The sequence below is a fragment of the Akanthomyces muscarius genome, chromosome 2 (genome assembly GCF_028009165.1).
Source record: "Akanthomyces muscarius strain Ve6 chromosome 2, whole genome shotgun sequence".
Taxonomy (NCBI): Eukaryota; Fungi; Ascomycota; class Sordariomycetes; order Hypocreales; family Cordycipitaceae; genus Akanthomyces; species Akanthomyces muscarius.
In genome coordinates this window covers 210,868-230,879 of record NC_079242.1, presented here as the reverse complement: position 1 = coordinate 230,879, position 20,012 = coordinate 210,868, and the positions used below count along the sequence as shown (strand labels likewise).

General features: G+C 56.5%; 8 protein-coding genes across 8 annotated transcripts; 6 read left to right on the top strand and 2 right to left on the bottom strand.

Annotated features, from left to right (window-relative positions):
* Positions 1-14: 14 nt before the first annotated feature.
* LMH87_003174 (uncharacterized protein) lies at positions 15-827 on the top strand (the record flags this gene model as incomplete). The annotated part of the gene is made up of 1 exon (XM_056202940.1): positions 15-827. The coding sequence occupies one exon, from the start codon at positions 15-17 to the stop codon at positions 825-827; it is 813 nt and encodes a 270-aa protein (XP_056047954.1).
* A 350-nt stretch (positions 828-1,177) lies between these two features.
* On the bottom strand, positions 1,178-2,617 carry LMH87_003173 (uncharacterized protein; the record flags this gene model as incomplete). Its single annotated transcript, XM_056202929.1, has 1 exon — positions 1,178-2,617. One exon carries the CDS (start codon positions 2,615-2,617, stop codon positions 1,178-1,180), a length of 1,440 nt encoding a protein of 479 aa, XP_056047953.1.
* A 3,585-nt stretch (positions 2,618-6,202) lies between these two features.
* On the top strand, positions 6,203-7,486 carry LMH87_003172 (uncharacterized protein; the record flags this gene model as incomplete). Its single annotated transcript, XM_056202917.1, has 3 exons — positions 6,203-6,243; positions 7,123-7,219; positions 7,319-7,486. 3 exons carry the CDS (start codon positions 6,203-6,205, stop codon positions 7,484-7,486), a joined length of 306 nt encoding a protein of 101 aa, XP_056047952.1.
* Positions 7,487-7,570: 84 nt separating this feature from the next.
* Positions 7,571-12,950, top strand: LMH87_003171 (uncharacterized protein; the record flags this gene model as incomplete). The annotated part of the gene is made up of 4 exons (XM_056202905.1): positions 7,571-7,724; positions 7,790-8,113; positions 8,197-9,107; positions 9,165-12,950. The coding sequence occupies 4 exons, from the start codon at positions 7,571-7,573 to the stop codon at positions 12,948-12,950; spliced, it is 5,175 nt and encodes a 1,724-aa protein (XP_056047951.1).
* Positions 12,951-13,689: 739 nt separating this feature from the next.
* LMH87_003170 (uncharacterized protein) lies at positions 13,690-14,207 on the bottom strand (the record flags this gene model as incomplete). The annotated part of the gene is made up of 2 exons (XM_056202893.1): positions 13,690-14,012; positions 14,093-14,207. 2 exons carry the CDS (start codon positions 14,205-14,207, stop codon positions 13,690-13,692), a joined length of 438 nt encoding a protein of 145 aa, XP_056047950.1.
* A 1,062-nt stretch (positions 14,208-15,269) lies between these two features.
* LMH87_003169 (uncharacterized protein) lies at positions 15,270-16,580 on the top strand (the record flags this gene model as incomplete). Its single annotated transcript, XM_056202882.1, has 3 exons — positions 15,270-15,407; positions 15,476-15,726; positions 15,806-16,580. The coding sequence occupies 3 exons, from the start codon at positions 15,270-15,272 to the stop codon at positions 16,578-16,580; spliced, it is 1,164 nt and encodes a 387-aa protein (XP_056047949.1).
* A 472-nt stretch (positions 16,581-17,052) lies between these two features.
* LMH87_003168 (uncharacterized protein) lies at positions 17,053-17,592 on the top strand (the record flags this gene model as incomplete). The annotated part of the gene is made up of 1 exon (XM_056202870.1): positions 17,053-17,592. The coding sequence occupies one exon, from the start codon at positions 17,053-17,055 to the stop codon at positions 17,590-17,592; it is 540 nt and encodes a 179-aa protein (XP_056047948.1).
* A 436-nt stretch (positions 17,593-18,028) lies between these two features.
* LMH87_003167 (uncharacterized protein) lies at positions 18,029-19,967 on the top strand (the record flags this gene model as incomplete). The annotated part of the gene is made up of 3 exons (XM_056202856.1): positions 18,029-18,130; positions 18,184-19,050; positions 19,110-19,967. The coding sequence occupies 3 exons, from the start codon at positions 18,029-18,031 to the stop codon at positions 19,965-19,967; spliced, it is 1,827 nt and encodes a 608-aa protein (XP_056047947.1).
* Positions 19,968-20,012: the final 45 nt, after the last annotated feature.

The following is a 20,012-nucleotide window of genomic DNA, read 5'->3' as shown; positions in this document are numbered from 1 at the left end:
CACCTCCCTTCCCCATGCGCCTGCTGCTCATCCGCCACGGCGAGACGGTCGACAACGTCGCCGGCAACTTTGCCGGCGTCACCGACTCGGCCCTCACCGCGCACGGCGTGCTCCAAGCCGAGCGTCTCGGCGCCCATCTCGCCGCGCGCTTCCCCACGTCCATCCGGGCCATCTTCACGTCGGACCTGCAGCGCGCGCACCGCACAGGCGAAGCCGTGCGCTCCGCCGTCGGCCGCGCCGCCTCTGGTGGCATCGTCGCCCCGGCCGCAGCCGCCGCTGCCGCCCGCATCCCGCTGCAGACGACGCCGCTGCTGCGCGAGCGCGACTTTGGCCCGCTCGAGGGCGCCGCGTTCCGCGCGTGCAAGCTCAACGTCGAGGACGTGGCCGAGACGGTGGCCTCGATGCAGGCCCGCGCGCGGCGCTTCCTCGTCGACGTGCTGCTGCCGCACATGCGGCACGGCGACGGCACCGGGCCCGACGACGTGTACGTCGTCGTCGCGCACGGGCTGCTGCTGCCCAAGATCTACGCCTGCCTGATGGACAGGGTGCCGCGCGGCAAGTTCACCCTCGACGCCGCGCTGATGCGGGACCCCGGCGCGCCGCCGCTGCAGCCCTGGTGGTCCAACACGGCGTACCTCGAGCTCATACTGCGCCAGCTCGCGCCCGACGGCAGGCCCGGCGGCGGGCCGCTGCGCATGCACGTCCTCCAGGTCAACTGCAAGGTGCATCTGCAGGACCTGAGGCGGACGCGTGGCGGCATTGGAAGCGCTCCGCACGACGATAAGCAACGCAGAATTGAATCTTACTTTGGTGGCAAGAAGCTGTAAAACAAAACAGCATAATGATGATGATGATGATGATGATAACGACTGGCGTTGGCTGGAATTTTGACTACAGCATCTTTGCAAATGGTGAGTGCATTCCTTTTTTCTGCAATCTTTTCCTTTCGATTTCCCCAATGCATGCCTCGTGCTGCAACCCAAGTATATGATGAGGAACAAATATTCACAGACCTGTACCGAACACACTATGTGGACAGTTTATTTTACCAACTGCTGTCTGATGCTTGATGTCAAATTTTCATTTCTTTTTTTGATTCTATATTTGATGCACATTGCTGACTCTTTCAACATAGGGGATATTACTGCTACTCAAGCCACTCGGCGCTACCGCTGTACTATACATCTGTGCTGGTCTCGTCTGTGCCCGTAAAAATCTTGTAGAGGCGCCTGCTCACGGCCTGGCCGATTGCCCGGTCCGAGAACGCGCCGTCCTTGTTGGCGCTCTTGCGCACCTGCTCCAGCGCGGTCGGCCCTTTGGTCTCTAGCCCCTCGACCAGCTTCGTGACGGTTTCAAACTCTGACGCCACGCCGTAGGCAATGGGGGCCGTCACGCGGAAGATTTCCTGTAGCATGCGCACGTAGGTGTCCTGCGTGTTCTCGCCTGTCCTGACCTGCCCGCTGTCCATGCAGAAGCGTGCGCCGGCCGTGTCCTCGTCCTTTTGCTTCTTGTAGGGAATGGTAGAGATGTTTTGCGTAAAGATGGAAATCCACTGCGCCGTTTCGAGTGGGATGGCAGTGTGGTGAATGAGGACGTCGTGCTCGACCTGCAGCCGAAGCATGGCGTCTTCGACCATGTCTTCGTCAATGTACTCCGCTTGCTCAGCTCGTCGGCGTCCGGTTGTGACCTGGCTTTCGCTTTGTGACCGAACGCCAGCGGCAAACTGCCGATTGCGTATGTTACGATTCTTCCTCGTCCAAGCAGTTACGCCTTGTAGGACGTATATGAGCTTTTCCTTTGGATAGTGGCTTCGGACTGAGGTCATGTGGTCGGCAAGGCCATCGTCCACGGCTAGCTGCACCATGTCCTCTGCAGTCATGAACACCAGCGCATGCTCCTCATTTTCGATGCGCAGCGGCATGGGAACCCATTGTCCCGATTCGTCGTCAAATTTGCTGTTGACTTTGCGACGCCACTTGATCACATTGTGGACAGGACTGTCATGATCTCGGTGCTGTATTTCCAATCCATCGAGCAACGTTTCCAGCTGCACCTTGACTGCCGGCTGAAGAGACAGCGGAATGTCTATAATCATTTCTTTCGAAGAAACCTTTCTGTTTCCCTTGGCCTTGTTCACCTCCACAATGGCAGCAGCAACATCTCTCTGCCGCTGCCGTTCTTCCTTTTCTCTTTCTCGTTGTTGACGTTTCTGCTCCTTCTCAAGAGCCTTGGCCGCAGCGCGTTGACCCGGGTCAATGGTCTGTCGCGGTTTGCTCTGCTTAGGAGCGGAAGCCTTGCGCTTGGAATTGTTTGCCGACCTGGCTTTCTTCTGAGCTGTGGTCGATAGATAATCGTGGTATGAGGAGCGACCTTGTGATAGGTCGAAGTTGTCAATGGCTGGTAGGTCGCCATCGCTGGAAGCAGACGAGTCCCCAATGCTAATAACAGAGGGGCTGCGTGGTAGGCGATTAGACGGTGCAACAGTAGCTTCGGGAGGCGCCGAGGAATAGGGAGCCGAGCTAGAAATGGGATCCCACGCAGCGACGGTGCCCCTTGGGTGTGTACGGTCTCGAGCAAGAGTCGTGCTGGGTACGCGAGAGGTCGCGGCAGCTCTCATGGGTGGGGAACTAGCGAAGGGATCTGACAAAAGATCTTGAGCGACCTGAGCATGTCTCGATTTGGGAGGCATCTTTGCTGGTGAGCTAGCGAATGGATCTGACAAAAGGTCTTGAGTAATTTGAACAAGTGTTGATTTGGGGACTAGTCTTGCTGGTGAGCTAGCAAATGGATCAGAGTCGGGAAACAAACTGCTGCCGGGCAGCGTGGGCTCAGTCCTGCTCCTTTTGAGGCCAGTCGTCCGGGGTTTGGGAGAAGCAAATGTGTGTGCCTCTATGGAGCTCACGAACTCGATATCATCATTCGGTGTCTTTGATTTTTGGCCCGTGGCGTGAAATGGCTGTGTCATGGCGGACGAGTCCGACGGGTGGCACTTCTGAATACTGCCGGCCTCTGGCGATAGGCGCGGCTTTTTCGCAGCGGGTGCGTTTACGGGTCTGAGATCCTCCAACGTATCCTCTCCGCTGCTACAAAAGTCATCTGATTGAATCTCGATTTGGGCCAGCCTTGATGCCGCAGCATTTGGTTTGACCACCTCATGTCTGGGCGGCCTGACGTCTCTAGGCGGACTCGAGGAGATGAGATCGATTACATTAGAAGCCATGGCCGGAGACCAGCTCGCAAATGGCCATAGCGGGGTTGGCAGAGGTCGTCTATTTCTGCTGGCGTTCAACTGCGCAGGCGACGCGAAGGAAATGGCGAAGCATTTTGCCTTCTCTGACGCGAGATCACGTGGTTTGACACTGGCGCTGTGGCGCATTTGCGACAACACAGGCGGGCGCCACTTGTAGGGAGAGACTGGACCAAGCTGCGACCTTCACAAGCGGCCGTGCTGATCTCTGGGGTCAAGCGAGTCAACTGAATGTGTCTCATGTCCTTTAGAGCTAGCATTCTGTCTCATCGTGAATCTCTTCTATATGATTGATCCTTTATTATAGAAGCATCTTTTCCTCCGCTGCAAGACATATTGATGGCGAGCCCAAGCGACCGGCTAAGCTCTGCTAAAGCAGGCTGACCAATGAAGCCGATGTGCCGGTATTTGCTTTTCAGGCAAGTTTGGACGACGTAGCATTCCAGCTCGGTGGGAATCCTTGGGGTCTAGCAAGCTAAATTGGTGCTGAAAAAAAGCAAGAGGCGTGGAACAAGTAAGGAGGACAAGGCCAGGAGTCACCAGAACAGCGGCCAAGGGCCACAGCAAAGGAGAAACGAGACGAGCAAAAGCAATCATGCAGCTGTGTATGGGTTGGACTTTCTTCAGTGGCTAAAATGTCGGACATTCGTCCTGGCTTAAGTCGCCGGTTGTACATGCATTGGCGTTGGGGACATGCAGCCATCGATCTCTTAGTCGGCTGGACACTCTACCAGTGCAGAATCTTATGATACATTTGGGCATACATGCACAAATATTGCTTACACGACGATGACGCTTCAGAGGAGCGACTGCAAGCGAGCTTCTACCGACGACATTGGACCGAGAATGCTGATAACATTTTCAGGCAATTGATAGCTCATTTCTGAGAGGATCCGTTTCTCGAGTCATTGGGTAGCCAGTTGGCATCAAAGCCCTCGGCTTAGCACAGACGGGCGGTTGCTGAAAAGGGGCTTGGGGGCGATTAGACGATATAGAGTTTATGTAGCTGTGATGCTGGCGGCGTTGCGGCTGACTGCTGAAAACCCAAGTAGCGTGGATTAGTTATTGCATATACGGACGAGGAGGCGAAACAGCTGCATGTAATCTGTGCAACTCAGCAGACCATGGACTGAATTCAGCCGGGCAGGCCGAGCTATGTCTCATTACGGCAAAAAAGCAAGACACTGTCGCAGAGAGAGGCTGGCTAAAATCAGAAACATTTTCGGTGGATATACCGAGACCCTTTAAAAAAGAAGAAAGTAAAGATGGGATTTACAGTGTCTGGATCAGAGACCAGGTCTGAGGTACAAACATGTTTGAGGGGCGAACTGCAGGATGAATGAACTGGTTTTGGTCTAGAGGAGGGAGAGGAAGACGAATGGAAGATGGAAGGGTGCTTGGGCGAGGACGGCGCGGCGCACAGGCGCAAGGCGGGGTGATTCAGACAAAAGCTAGAAGGGCACTGACGCACACCAACGTTTTCGACGATCTGGCATTTTTCGATTCCTTCTTCCATTGGGAGAAGAAGGCGGTTGTGCAACGGTCAACTGCTCATCTAACGAGATTCGTCCGGATCAAAGCGTGCCGGTGGTGGTGGTGGTTGTGGTGGGAGTGCTCGGCAGATCTGACAGGAGGCGCACGCGGGAAAAGAAGCAGCAACGGGTAGGGCTCCTGAGACGACGACGGCATGCTACATTTAATAATTTACGGCGGGCGACGCCCTGCTCCGACGGGAGGCGCACTTTGGAGAGATGGTGATGGTCGCTGCAGGGCCAATGGAGTTCAGCCAACGACGGCGCCGTCGACGTGGTCCCTGTCGCCATGTGTGCGAGGGTGGTCGTGTTCCCGCGGCCATGTTCAAGGTTAAAGGCTACCAGTACGGGAGCGAATATCGGAAATTGTGCGCGTCGCACCCAACACTGTAGCGATACAGGCGAAGGTAAATTTAGATGTGCGACACAGCATACAGACCAATATATGTCGGTCGTTGCCCGTTTAGGAAAGGATTCAGGTTTGCTATTGTGATACAGAAATGCATGGCTGAAGACGCGAAAAAAGGATTTCGGGCTCTTCTTTATGGAATAATCCCTGGAAGAGGCATGAATAGCGAGTTGGAGGTTGGTTTGTGCTAGTGGGTGACATGCACGGAGCATCGGTATCCGGAAGAGTGCATGAATCAGAGGGGTAGCATGTTTGTAAGGATGCTCTTTGCAAAAAGAAACACATGTGCTCCTCTTGTCGTACGCTTTTTTCTCTGACTGGCACGGCTATCTGGGCGGCCTACTAGGTAGGAAAAAGCAACTTGTGAGTTTGGCTTGTTTGCAGAGGGAACGAACGAAACGGGCCCCCCAGGTCTCCCAGACTTGCGGTACCAGGCATGTACCCAAGAGGTGGCTGGCCGGCCGGGTACGCTGGAGGGTCAGGGGGATTTGCTCTGGCCGCCCCAGTAAAACGCAAGCCACCTTTTTACTGCGGACTTTGTAACGGGAGGTCCAAGCCCAATGAACAATAGAGACGAGGTGATGAGAAGAATTGGCAAATCCACCAACCGGCTTTTCACGCGAGGGGACCGGTCAGCACAAACCCGGCCCAGCCCACGAGTGCAACTCTACCAGTGCGACACCACGACACCTGCTTTGGTGCTGGTGCTGGTGCTGGTGCTGGCTGAAAAAGGGGGATGCGACCCCTGTTGACCAGCAGGCTGGCTCGCTGGCTGGCTGGCTGGCCGCGCCCCTGATGGCGGCTGGAGGTACTGTATTTTCGGCGCAGGTACGCCCCGGTACTTGGAGATAGTCATGCGCAATCAAGCCACTGCGCTGCACTGATACTCGATGGCGGTGACTGGGAGCCAATTAATTTGGGGGCACACCGGCTCTGTTCTGGACATTGACCATCTCCTAATAGATGGGTTATGCAATCGCGTCATGCGTTTACACGCTCTGTCTCTTGGTTTCCATGCGCATGGCTGGGAACAAGGGTTATTCGGAGGTTGTACTGTACTGAGTACTTTGTGGCTCGCTCCAGCACATTCTTGCAGCCTGTAGCTACCTGTCTCTCCCGGGCCTCTCGTTCGGCGTTGGCTGCTGTAGCATGTACCAGCACCAGCACCAGCACCACTGCAATCACCACAACCACCCTCGGCCCCCCAGAACCCACTCCGTGCCACTCTACCACGGGTACCTTTTCTCCAACCTGTATTCCGCGCAGTCGGTGTACTTGCAATGTACCGGGGCCAAGGTAGCACCACTGCCCGTCACACCCTCCCCCCCCTATTCCGCTTTGTGGTTGCGCCGCTCGTGCTAAACATCTTGCTTTTTCTACGGCCTTGTCTTGGAGACAATGCTGCACCATCGCTAATCCTGTTTGACTCGGGCTACCGACCTGGCTTCTTATTATATTGACATACACGTCTTGACGTATCTGATGCATAATTAGACTGCGCGTGATCGCGACGGCCACCGCCATATCAGTGACACCAGCCACTAGGTAGTTAGCAACTGACACTGGCACCATCAACGGCAACGGTGCCGCCCGCCCGCCGCTATTGCACCCCGGCTTCTCGTTTGATTAAAAACGCCAACCCAGCTTTTCGCACCCTCTTTTCTCCCAGAGCTACTCGACTCGCGCCCCCGGGGGACTGCTGTTCGTTGCATGCTAGCCTCCTGCTGCTCGCCGCCACACACCCCACGAGGCCCTGACGCACAGAGAGACATGCCGACAATCGAAGAACAAGAGGGACGAAAAACAATTCCGACTCGACTCGCGCATACTCCTGCCTAGCTCAACGTTGGACATGTCCACTTGACTGTTCCATTGGTCATCACCTGAATACTGAGTACTGCCATCCCTCTCTCTACACGCATGCTTGCCTGAAGGTTTGCCCAATCCGCCATTCCTCGTGGGGCCACCAACAACAACGACTCTAGGCTTCCTCCTGTTGCCGGCCGAAAAGGAGCTTCGTCGTCATCATCAGTAGGTGCTTGCTTACCTTGTACTGCCAGGGCAGGTCGTATCATTGCGACCTTGTCTCGACAAGTGCCTTCCAGCCTTCTCAAGCTAACCGGCCATCAGTCCACCAGGCCTGCCTTGCCCACCAAAAATCCCGGTCTGTCCCCTGCTAAGCCGCCAACCAGTTCGCGCGCAAACGACTGGTGCACCTTTTTTCATTTCTCCCTCTTCCTCGCTATTTCGCCCAGAGCTGCCACCCAGGACCAACAAGCAATTCCTTACCCCTACTAGCATCCTTTTTCCAAATTCAGACATTCACCATTACTCACACGCGCCGGGACCATCCGTGTCCCCGCGAGCTCTTTCCCGCCCAAAATGGCGAGCACTCCGCCAGCTTCGCCTATTCACCAGCGGCCCTCGTCCACCATTGTCAAGCCTTCGCGGAGCAGCAGCAGACTGAGCATGAGCAGCAAAACGGGACTCGGCAGCCGTGCCTCAGATGAGGACGCGCGCACTGCGGTCCGTGTCGGTGAGTTCTCTTTCATCCCAGCGTGTTTGTGCCCTCGGCGCGCCCAATACTCATCCCACGCATAGCTGTCCGTATCCGACCGCCTCTGGAGCCATCAGATCCCGGCTACGACTTGATACCGCAACGCTTCCAGCGTTCCATGGTTCAGACCTCCTCAGACACAAACCTATCCATAGACTCGCCACAAGGCCGCAAACTCTTCGTTTTCGACCGCGTCTTCGGCCCCGACATCGAGCAGGAGGGCATATGGGACTACCTTGCCGACTCGGTTAGCGCCTTTGCCCAGGGTTACAATGTGTCGCTGCTCGCCTACGGCCAGTCTGGCGCCGGAAAGTCATACACAATGGGCACATCTGGCCCCCTCGATCAGCAGGATGACAAGATGATGGGTAAGCCAGCGTCGCCTGTCGCGTCGTTTTGGACTCGGCGCAACCTCCCGCCAAACCACTAGCTAACACGTCTTTTTCCTCAGGTGTCATCCCCCGCGCTGCAACTGCACTCTTCGCAAAGCTCGAATCTTTATACGGCAGAAAAGACGTCTCACTAGCCTCCAATCGCAACAGCCAATTTCTAACCCAACTCAAAAACCCACGTGGTTACGCCCAGCAAAACCCTCTTGGTGACCGCAACTGGTCACTGAAAGCCACCTACGTGGAAATCTACAACGAGCAACTTCGAGATCTCCTTACCCCCGAAACGACCCCGCTGGGCGAACGCACCAATGTCGCTATCCGGGAAGACACCAAAGGCAACATCCTCGTCACTGGCCTCCACCAGGTCCAAATCGAGTCCGCCGAGGACCTGATGAACGCCCTCGCTCTGGGCTCGACTATTCGCCAAACCGACGCCACCGCAATCAATGCCAAGTCCTCTCGCTCTCATGCCGTCTTCTCACTAAATTTGGTGCAAAGACGCAGCAAGACACAGACCAGTGCCGCCGAGAAGCGTTTCTCCGTCCCCATCGAGGCCATGACAGGACAGGAAGTTTCCATCACCACAGACAGCAAACTGCATTTCGTCGATCTTGCCGGTAGTGAGAGACTGAAGAATACCGGTGCACAGGGCGATAGAGCCAAGGAAGGAATTTCCATCAATGCCGGTTTGGCCTCGCTCGGCAAAGTCATCAGCCAGCTATCCTCCCGCCAACATGGTTCACACGTGTCGTATCGCGATTCCAAGCTCACCCGTCTTCTTCAAGATTCGCTTGGTGGCAATGCAATCACCTACATGATTGCCTGCGTCACCCCAGCCGAATTTCACCTCAGCGAGACCCTCAACACTGTCCAGTACGCGCAGCGCGCCCGCGCTATTCAGTCCAAGCCCCGCATTCAGCAAGTCGAAGAGGGCGACAAGCAAGCCGTCATCGATCGCCTCAAGGCCGAAGTCAGTTATCTTCGCGAGCAGATCCGCAACTCCCAAAATGGTGACATGGGCTCCAAGAACTCGGGCGCCGGCACCGCCGAACGCTCAGAACGTGACAAGGAGCGCGAAGCCGAAATGCAGAACCAGCTTCTCGACATGCAAGAAAACTACAGCGCCCTCAGCCAGCGCCACGCGCGTCTCATTGCTGAGATGGCTAGAGCCGGCGACAAGGAGTCTGCCGATAAGGAGGGCTCAGAATCCACGCAAGTTAACAGCGCCACCGACAGACTGAACCGATCCAATTCTTTTGCCCAAGCTGTTGAGCAGGTTGTTCTGGAGTACGAAAAGACCATTGAATCCCTCGAGCAATCCCTTTCCAGTACCCGAAGCACCTTGTCCACCACCGAGACTTCGCTGCTAGAGAGAGAGACGAAGCTGGCCTACATCGACACCATAAACACACAGCTCCAGGCCCGAGTCCAAAAGCTCATGGACCGCGAAGCCAACACGGAGTCTTACCTCCACGACCTCGAATCTAAACTCGACGGCCATAGCAACGGTGACGAAAAGAATGCCTCCGTCATTACAGAGTTGCGCAAGGAAATTGCACGCGCTCGCGAAAATGAAGCCTCTTGTGAAGACTACATTTCCACTCTGGAGGAGCGTCTGGCCGAGGCCGATCAGGATGGTGAGCTGATGCAACGCGAGATTGATCGGCTCGAGCAAATCGTCGAGCGCCAGCGCAGCCTAGGCAAGCTTGACTCGCTACTGTACGAGCTCGATCACGTCGACCAGGCGAAGCAACCCGAACTCAACGGCACCCAGGAATCCGCACGCCGTGGTTCTGCTGACCACTCTCGCAAATTGGCTCATCTTCGTACCCAAAGTCAGATTAATGAGACGATTCACGAGGACGACGAGGACGCCGACGCTGAAGCGGCTGGTTCGCGCGCCAGTACCGTCAGAGAAGAAGTCTACGAGGACTCTGTCGAACACGTCAGCCGCGACATCAAGCCAACCGAAACTCACAACGTTGATGGTCTCGCCCAGGTTGCACAAACCCCGGCCCAGACCAAGCATGTCGCAGATAAACTTGAGAGTGTCACACAGGAGCTGGTTGGCCTCCGCGTCGAACACGAGTCTACCGTCAATGACTATGATGCCCTCCAAGCCAAGTACGAAGAAGCTGTGCAAAAAATGGCTACTCTCCAGGATGCCGTCGACGAAGCCCGCCATGTCCACCAAGTCCACAACGTCCGCGACTCTATCATCTCGGAAGCCTCATCCAACCAGCGAGCGGACTCGTTCCGCTCTTCTGGCGAGTCCCAGCTGGCGAAGGAGGGTCCTCGCTCCTCTGCGTCACGCTCTCTATCATCTGAGCTTTCGTCTGCCATGGAGTCGGCCGATACCGCAGACACCTCGGCGCACGAAGACATGGCCGAAGACGACGACACGGCCACAACCAGGCCTGACGCCGCTAGCGACGACGTGACGCAAAGTGATTTGACTGCCGAATTAACCCAGGAGCTTGAGCGCCTCAAGCAGCTGGCCGATGATAGAGAGGAGGCTGCCAAGGAACTCGCAACCAAGTATGCGCAGCTTCAGTCCACCCATAGCGATACCTTGGACGCCGTCGAGGAGCTCAAGACCGATCTGTCCAAGGCACGTGCCGTCGAGGCCACATCGCCACGCACCTCAAGCCCCGTCATTCGTCGCAAATCCAGCCAGAACCTCTTAATCATTGACAGAGCTCACCGCTCCTTTGCCTCTCTGCGTAACATTGCCAGCGAAAACTTTGAGACGCGCCCAGAAGTCATGCAGAACTTTGAGCTCAACCTCAACGCCGCCATGCACGAACTTCACACCCGCAGCGAGCGCATTCAAGAGCTTGAAGCTTCCGTCGCGTCAACAAAGAAGGAAATGGAGACTAAAATGACCATCATCTCTGGCCTGACTCGTGAGCGCACCAGCTTGAAGGCTAGTCCCATGGACATGTCCATGGTCGCGACCCTGCGACAGAAGCTTGAGCAGAACGAGAAGCAGCTGGCCGAGATGGGCGAAGCTCACAAGCACCGCGAGCAGACTCTGCTCGCCGAGCTGGAACAGCTGCGAGTTGAGCATGGCCAGAGCGAAGCCAAGCACAGAGATGGCGCTGATATTGCTGCCGTCGAAAAGGATACTCAAGTCAGCTCTCTGCAATCTGAGCTTTCCGCCTGGGAAACGAAGCACAAAGCGGTCCTTGCCTCCACGCAAGCCGCCGAGACGGAGCTCCGCAGCACTATTCAGCAGCTCGAGACCGAACTCGCCACCGCGACCGCCGACCTCGAAACGGCCAAGGCCACCTCGACGGCCGATTCCGATACCATCGCCGGCAACGAGCGCAAGCACCAAGATCTCGTCAGTTTTTTGCGCAGTGAGATTGATGAGTATAAGAAGCTCATTCATGAGCACTCTGCCAAGGTTGCCGAGCTCGAAAGGGCTCATACCGCCACCAAGTCTGAGCTGGAGGTCATATCAAACTCGCATAGTACGGTCGCCTCTCACGCCAAACAGCACGAGGAACTCGTGGCTGAGCTGCAAGCTCAAATCGCCAACTTTGAAGGCACGGCGAAATCGCACAAGGAGGCTCTCGACGAGCTGTCGACGACGCATGCCAAGGAAATTGCCGAGATGAAGGCCCACGAGCAGAAGGGCTATGAGGAACAGATGGAGGTTCTCTTGACCGAGCATAACGAGTCGACTCGTAAGCTCGAGGCCGAGGCCAATGATGCCCGCGATGATCTGATGAAGGTTGCCACGCAAGTCGCTTCTGCCCTAGGTTTAGAGATTAGCATCGAGAAGCTTACTGAGCGTATCGATGGCCTGATCAACGATCAAAAGCTACTCCAGACTGAGCAGGGCAAATCCGCTGAGATGCAGCAGCACGTCACCGAGCTCACCACCATCAACGAGACCATCATGAAGGATCTGGAGGAGGTCAAGGCCAAGCTTGCTGAGCTATTGGCAGGACCCACCCCTGAGACTGAGGCAGCCACGGAACACGCATCCGTCAAGGAACAAATTATTGCCGTAAAGGGTAAGATGGATGACCTGGAGGCTAAGAACAAGAAGCACAGCCGCCTGGTTGAGGAATTGGAAGAGCAGCTGCAGAACAACTTTGATGAGGCACAGATGACGAACAAGCGCCTCAGCTCTATGCAGACGGAACGGGCCGCGCAACTGGAAGAGGTCAATGCCGCCAGAGCTAAGCTCCAGGCCGACCTAGACGCGATCCGCCTCGAGTACAACTCGCTACAGACCAAGTTGAACGAAGGCGAGGCCAACGGCGACGTGCGCCGCTCCAACTCTGGCTCGACCATCCGCAAGGCTGCTTCGCACAACTCTCTTCCTTCGCCACCCCCTGCGATTCCTCTGCCACCACTGCCCGGCTCTGCCGCCTCGTCCATTAACGGTGTGCCTGCATCGCCCACGAGCGGTCGTCCTCTGAGCAAGGACAATATGAACATTTCACAGATTACGGAAGATCAGGAGGCCCGCATTCGTACCATTGAGAAGCACCTGTATGCGGAGCGCCAGCTGACTCAGACTCTAGAGGAGGCTCTGAGCGATCTAGAGAAGCAATCCAAGAAGGTCAAGGCCGACTGCGATGCGTGGAGGAAGCGAGCCTCTGACCTGGAGACTGAAGTCAAGGAGCTCAAGGAGCGCCCGACAGAATCGGCGCAGGACAACCGGTGGAGCATGCAGGTTGTGGAGGAGGAACGCAAGAAGCGACAGGCGGCGGAGCTGGCTAGAAAGCAACTGGAGGAGAGGATGAATGCCATCAAGAAGGGCAAGAAGAAGAAGGGAAGCTTGAACTGCTTCTAGAGGGGGCTAAGCTATGCGTTTAAGATATTTCAGCGCGAGCCGGAAACGCCGCCAGAGACGCCGCACACGCCAGAGGAAGAGCAGACGGTTACGTCCCTAGTCTGCTTGACCTCGCATCACTCCAACGACCCCTCGAACTCGAAAAGCGCATGACCGGTACTTTTTCATCCATATCCCAGCGCCGGTTTTCTTTTTTTCTGTTTTTTTAAGCAACACGATTTTTTCTTCTTTTTTTCTTTTGATTTTTAGCGTTGCAGTAACGACGAAATGGGCTCTGTTTATATGTACATGGTATGCGTCCGGCCCAGTGCATAACCAGGAGGCATATATTTTTTCTTTTGACTTTTTTTGTTGCTGTCATTCAAATTGTATCACTGCATGAGCTACGTTGATTGGTCAAGGACGTGCTCATGCGAAAGCTTTTTTCTTCTTTTGGCCTGCTTGTTCTTTTTATGACTGCTTCAGCAACACCTTCATTGCTTGGAGTTTTTGGTGAAAACTGGAACGAAAGATTATTTTGTGACTCTTTTCTTTCTTCTTTCTTCTTTCGTTTGGTTCTTTTATGGATTATTGTGGGATTGTCTGATGTGAATTAGTTGATATTCAGCAATACATACCTCGTCTGCCGTTGGAATATATTTTGTGTCATTGAACATCTGGCCTTGTGACTGTGGTTGTCCCCTTGAACAGTAAATGGGGGCATTATGGTATTATATACAAAAAAAGTAGAGGTTGGTGGCTAATCGCTGTCATCTTCTTCCTTGACCTGTGCGTCTTCTTCCTTTACTGGTGCATCGGCGGCTTCGGACGGCAGCACCGACGGGAACCACCCGTACTCGGACAAGTCGACGCTCAGCTCCCCCATGCCACCATCCGTCACTTGGACTCCTTCGTCCCGTAACAGCTCTGCCTGCGTGCGCACCGCCGTCGGGTGGTTCCGCGGGGATATGACGCCCTTTGCGTTGACGACGCGCTGCCACGGCACGCTGTCGTGGTTCCACTGGACAGAAGGGTCATCGGGGAGGTGCTTGAGGCATACGCCGACCTGACGAGGACGCTGGGCTGTTTTAATTTGATCAAGTTAGATGAAGACTACTTTTGGAAAAGAAGAAAAAAATTGGGAAAGGGAGAGAGAGGCGTACGGGTACCGATTAACATGGCTATGTGGCCGTAGGAAGTCACCCGGCCGGCGGGGATCTCGCTAATGGCGGAGTAGACGGCGTGGAAAAAGGCGGCGGCCTCGTCTGTCCGAGGCATCTGGGCTTTTGATTATTATCGAAGGGGCCGAGGATAAGTGTGACGTAAAAGAGGGCTGCGAGATGGCAATGTAGGAAGATTGAATTTGGGGCGTGCAGATTGGTGGAACGTGAACAAGCCCTTGTTGGCATGCATTGTCCGTCCCCCCCCCCCTGTATGCCTAGTTGGGATTCGTACAGTGGGGGAGGGAAGCGGGTAGATGGGCGGGTAGATGGGCGGACAGGACGTGGTTACTGAGCTGTACGACTCTGTGGGAAACTAAGGCTGCGAGGCGTAACGGCAATCCTGAAACTATCTTCATTCACGGCCTCTCTTTTAGGGGGTATTTTCGAAGAGGGAGCTGAGTAACGGGCCGTCTAGAAAGTGGCGGCATGTGAGGCGCACTTGTAGTGCTGTAGTGTGAGTAAGTCGCATATAGTGGCGCACAACTAGTCGCCAACTGTTGGTTGTTTCTCAGAAAGCGTTCTTTAGACATGTCTTTTCCTCTGTCAAATTTGATTTCCGGGATCGAGAGGCGGGACTGCATAGAGTGACGAAACAGGCTTTTCTAACTATATGAGACTATATGGGCTAGAATCATGCCCGGAAACCGCTACAAGCCTCGAGTCCGCTCTGGACAGGGTCGTGGACCTCGCCTGGGACAACCCAAATTAATGCGTGCGCCCAGTGGGCCACTACTGAACGAGACGCAGGTAGACAGCGCCACGTTTTGGCTTGTTGGCTGGATTTGCCTTGTTTATTGCGTGGTCCTCGGCTCTCTCGCGTGCGCGCGAGTGGTGCATGTTCCCAGTAATACCACAAGCCACACGCACGACGTGCAGCAGAAACAGTACAGACAAGACAAGGCGGCTCCACGATAGGGATATCATATACAGTTCTTCGGTGTTGGCGTCAGCCGCTTGGGGACACCGACGGGGAAGTACAAGTAGACGAGCGGTGGCGTTGGTGGCATGTCACTAGGATCGGCTGGCCTTTTTACCCACGCGGAATAGCACACTTTCTACACATCTTTCTTATTCTTCATTACATCTTCTCATCATTTTGCAAGTGCATGATACTGCAATGGAGATTCTCGCCTCGGTGCGGGAGCGCGCCCTGAACGCCGACGGGGCTAGCCGCAAGGCCATCATCGACCAGCTGAACCACCTGGCGCGGGAGCTGGAGACGCCGCAGGACTGCATGCAGCGCATCCTCTACCAGGTGTGTAATCCCGCCGTCTTGACCCGAGTTGCTGGCCCCGACCCTAACGAGACAATGGGGAATCAAAGCCCATAACGCTGCCCGTGGTCCGCGCAGGGTGCGACCTCGGCCTCTTCAATCACATTGTCGACAGCCCGCAGCCGCTTTCCAGCGCACAGCTCGCCGACAAGTGTGGCGCCTCGCCGCTGCTGCTCGGGCGGCTCCTGCGGTACATGGCGTCGGTGGACGTGGTCCGCGAGACGGCGCCGGATGCTTACAGCGCGACGACGACGACGCGGACGCTGGCGTCGCGGGACTGGCAGAGTGCTGTTTTCCACAAGTAAGAACGTTTTTGGCAGACGCGCCTCCCTTCTCGTCTTTTTGAGGGTATTCCAGTGGGACTAACGCGTTGCGCACAGCTTCGACGTCATCGCGCCTTGCGTCGCCGCCATGCCTGAGTTCCTCAAGGAGCACGGCTACCGCGACTCGCAGGACCCCGCCGACTGCGCGTTCAACCGCGGGCACAAGACGGACCAGCGGTGCTTCAGCTGGTATCCCTCGCAGCCGGAGCTGTTTGCGCACTTTAACCGCTTCATGCGCGTGCAGCGCGAGGGCATGCCGACGTGGCTCGACAAATACCCGTATCTGGAAGCCGCGCGTGCTGCAGCAAGGCCGGACCAGGTGCTGTTTGTCGACGTCGGCGGTGGCGTCGGCCACCAGAGCGTGGCGCTGCGTCGCGCGCTGCCGGCGGACGTGACGGGACGCATCATCGTGCAGGACCTGCCGGCGCTGACTGAGCAGGCGGCGCTGCGGCGGGAGGACGGCGTCGAGCACATGGTGCATGACTTTTTCACGGCCCAGCCGGTGCGCGGCGCGCGCATGTATTACATGCGCAACATTATGCACGACTGGCGCGACGATGACGCGGTTGTGATTATGAGAAATGTGCGCGGGGCGATGGGCGAGGAGTCGGTGCTGCTGATTGACGACATGGTGCTGCCGAACTCGGGTACGCACTGGCACGCGGCGCAGCTGGATATTGTCATGATGGCGGCGCTGGCGGCGCGCGAGAGAACGAGGAGGGAGTGGGAGGAGCTGGTACCGCGAGCGGGGTTGAGGGTGAAGAAGATCTATCGGTACACGGAGAGTCTGGGCGATTCCATCATCGAGTGCGTCCGGGACGATGGGAGCTGATGGAGGAGGAGGAGGAGGAGGAGGGAAAGTGAAGGTTGACTTGACTGTGTGGGTCGTTGGAGCTTTGGTGGTTTGACGAGGCGGACCCGGCCGAGAAGAGGGGAGACTGACGCGGGGATCTTGAAATTGGGATGAACTGCAGGGCTGATGTAGACAAAGCTCGAATACGGACGGTGGTTTGTTTATATAATTAATGCCAGATGCACTCTTGCCAGTAAACGAATCATGACTGGAGATGGGCACCTGATCGGACATTCCGCTGGGGCCGCGCTTTTGTCAGTTCACAGAATGAAGTGTCCTACAAACTATCCCAGCGACAAGCATCTATCACTAAAATCAATGCGCTTGATAGCCATCCCGCCATGTTTCAAACCTCGCCGCCGTTGGCTTGTTGTGCCTCGGAAGTGGCCGCTGTCAAGTCCTTGGTGGTATCGGCGCGTGGGGCAAGTTGAAGTAGACGCCTCCCCTCCGCATGTGCTTGGTAATAAGCTGCATTCTCACCTCTCGCATCTTTCATTCCATCATCTCATCGCCTCATTCAGACACACCAGACTTTACAATGGCTTCTAGCGATAACAAACCTCACGCTTTTAACCCTCCCAACGTACCAACCCCGCCGCCGACCTACTCCCAGGCCTGCGTGACACCCCTGCTCCCGACCTCGAAGCTCGTCACCCTGGCCGGGCAGACTGGTCTGCGCGCCGACGGCACCATTCCGACCTCGTTTATTGAGCAGGTTGCTGGTGCCTACAAGGCCGTTCACGATGCCCTGCTGGCGTCAGGTGCGACGCCGCGAGACATTGTCTTTGTGCGGCACTACATTGTGACCACGACGGGGGATGCCGCGCTGGACAAGGTCGATGTGGTGTCGCGCGGATGGGGGGACCTGTGGACGGCGTACCTGGACAAGGAGGCGGCCGGACATCGGCCGCCGGATACGGTGCTGGGCGTGGCGAGCCTGGCCAAGAGCGGGCTTTGGTACGAGGTTGAAGTCTCGGCGGTGGCTCAGTAAAGTAATGGAGAGAGACTGCATCTTCGTACATTGGCTCAGAGGACTGGCTTCGAGGGGGGAGGTGCGGAAACGTTTCTACTCTTTATTAGCTGCAAGAGACTGCTGCAAGAGAACGTGACGTGGTGCCGTGGCAAAACAGTGCACTGAGAAGAATGTATAAATTGAAATATAATCTCATCGACTTTCCCTGCAATATGTAATAGCAACGGCGTACGGAGAGGACGGCGATGTTGTGGGTCCCCGGGCTTGTACATCGGCGAAGCGAAGCGAAGCAGCCCCGGGAGAACGCCGAGGATGAGACAGTCGGGAACCTTGAGTCATGAGCCACGTCATTCCATCTGCGGCATCATTTTCATCACCGCAGCTTTGAATATTCTCAATTCTCCGTGCAACCATTGTTTTTTTTTCTTCTTCTTCGTCAACCTGCCGCATTATAATGCCTGCGGAACTGGCGACCCCCCGTGCAGGCGGCGCAGGCACGGCCACCACCGCAGCAGAAAATACAGAATCTGGCGCATCAACCGCCTGTGTCCAATGTGTACGTCCCGACGGCGACAAGTGCTTCTCCCATCTGTACTGACCCTTTGAAAGCGCCAGCGACATGTCAAATGTGACGGAAAACGCCCCTGCAAGCGTTGCGTCGACTCGGACAGCACCTGCGTCTTTGTGCCGTCGCGGCGAGGACAGAGATATCCTACGAACCGCGCCAGCCTGCACACGCCGCCCCAAGAGGCAGATGCATCTCCAGGCATCAAGCGCACGCAAAACGACGCCGGACTGGTGCCGAGCGACTGCCCCAGCAAATTTCTGTTCCGAAGCATCACGCCGCCCGACCTGCGCTCCGTCGTCGCATGGAGCAAGCCCGCGTTCCGCCCAGCCTCGACCGGACCTCCGCCTCGGCTGCGCCCTCATCCCGCGGTGGGCTTTGAGCGCTGCATCTCGTCGTACTACTACAACTTCCACGCCAGCCACCCTCTGGTCCTGCCGCAGACGAACCTCCGCCCGCTGGTCAAGGAGGAGGCGCTGCAGCCGTTGCTGGCGGTTATGCAATGGGTGGGCTCCAAGTACATTGCGCCGGAACTGGAACAAGGGCCGCTGCTGGATGTGGCGAAATCCTCCGTGGATGAGGCCGAGGCGAAGAGCGCCAATGGTTTTACAGTCCAGGCCATGATCGTGCTGATGGTGGCGTTGGACGGAGCCGGATATCAGCAGCAGGCCATAGATCTGTTGGGGAGAGCGAAGCGGATGCTTCTCTCCCTCGGGATGAACCACAACCAATTTCTGATAGAGTCAAAAACGCGGTCTGGTTGTCTAGACGAAAGCTGGCGCCGCACATGGTGGGAGCTGTACGTCTTGGACGCCATGTTTGCAGGAGCGCATCGGGCGACCAATTTCTCCCTTTTTGACGTACCAACTGATGTTGGCCTACCATGCGAAGAAGACGAATACGCGACAAATGTAAGAGACAAACTACATCTTCCAATGCATTACATGCTAACTGCTTTCGCTCACTGCAGCAAATACCAGAGCCGCGAACAGTGCAGGACTTGAACGACCGCGATTTTGCCATGGACAGCTACCCATTCTCGTCGTTTACCTACAGAATCCTCAGCGCCCAGAACCTCGGCAAGGTCATGCGCCACTTTGAAGCCGCCGAAGTAGACGACAACGTGCACGCGCAGCTGGAGATGCTGCTGACCAGCTGGCGCCACAACCTCCCCGCCTCCAAACAGGACTCGCTGCAGCGCGACGGCCGCCCGGACGAGGTCATGTTCCAGGCACACATGCTCAACCACACCACCTCCATTTTCCTGCACCGCTCCCGCGCGCAGCTCGACCTCGCGCCCACCCGAACCATTGACGCCTGCGCACCACCGCCCGACGAGGAAGAAGAGGACGGCGGGCGCGCGGGAGCAGCAGCAGCAGCAGCAGCAGCAGCAGTGAACCTGCACACGCGTCACGTCCTCTCGGCCGCCAACGAGATTGGCAAGCTGGCGACGCACCGCACGCCACTGGTCCGGCACACGCACTTTTTCATCTGCGCCGTCGTGCTCGCATCCATTGTGCAGCTCAGCGCGTGGTCGTCGTCGTCGTCGAGCAGCGAGGGCGGAGGCGAGGAGGAGCAGGAGGAGTCGATGGTGCGCGAGCAGGTGCGTCTCTGCATCGGCACGCTGCGGCAGATGGCGACGGTCTGGGGGACGGCGAGCAGGGCCCTGGGCCAGGTGCGCGAGGTGGCGGGCCTTGTGCACGGCTGGAGGGCGCAGAGCCGCCAGATGGAGCAGTTCCTGGTCCACGTCACGGAGGAGGACATGCTGAACATTTTTGCGGAGGATACGGCGACGACGACGTTGGCGGACATGGAGACGACTGTCTAGCGGCGGGAATGTCCAAGTGGTAGTCGCTACTGGACCAAGATTCAA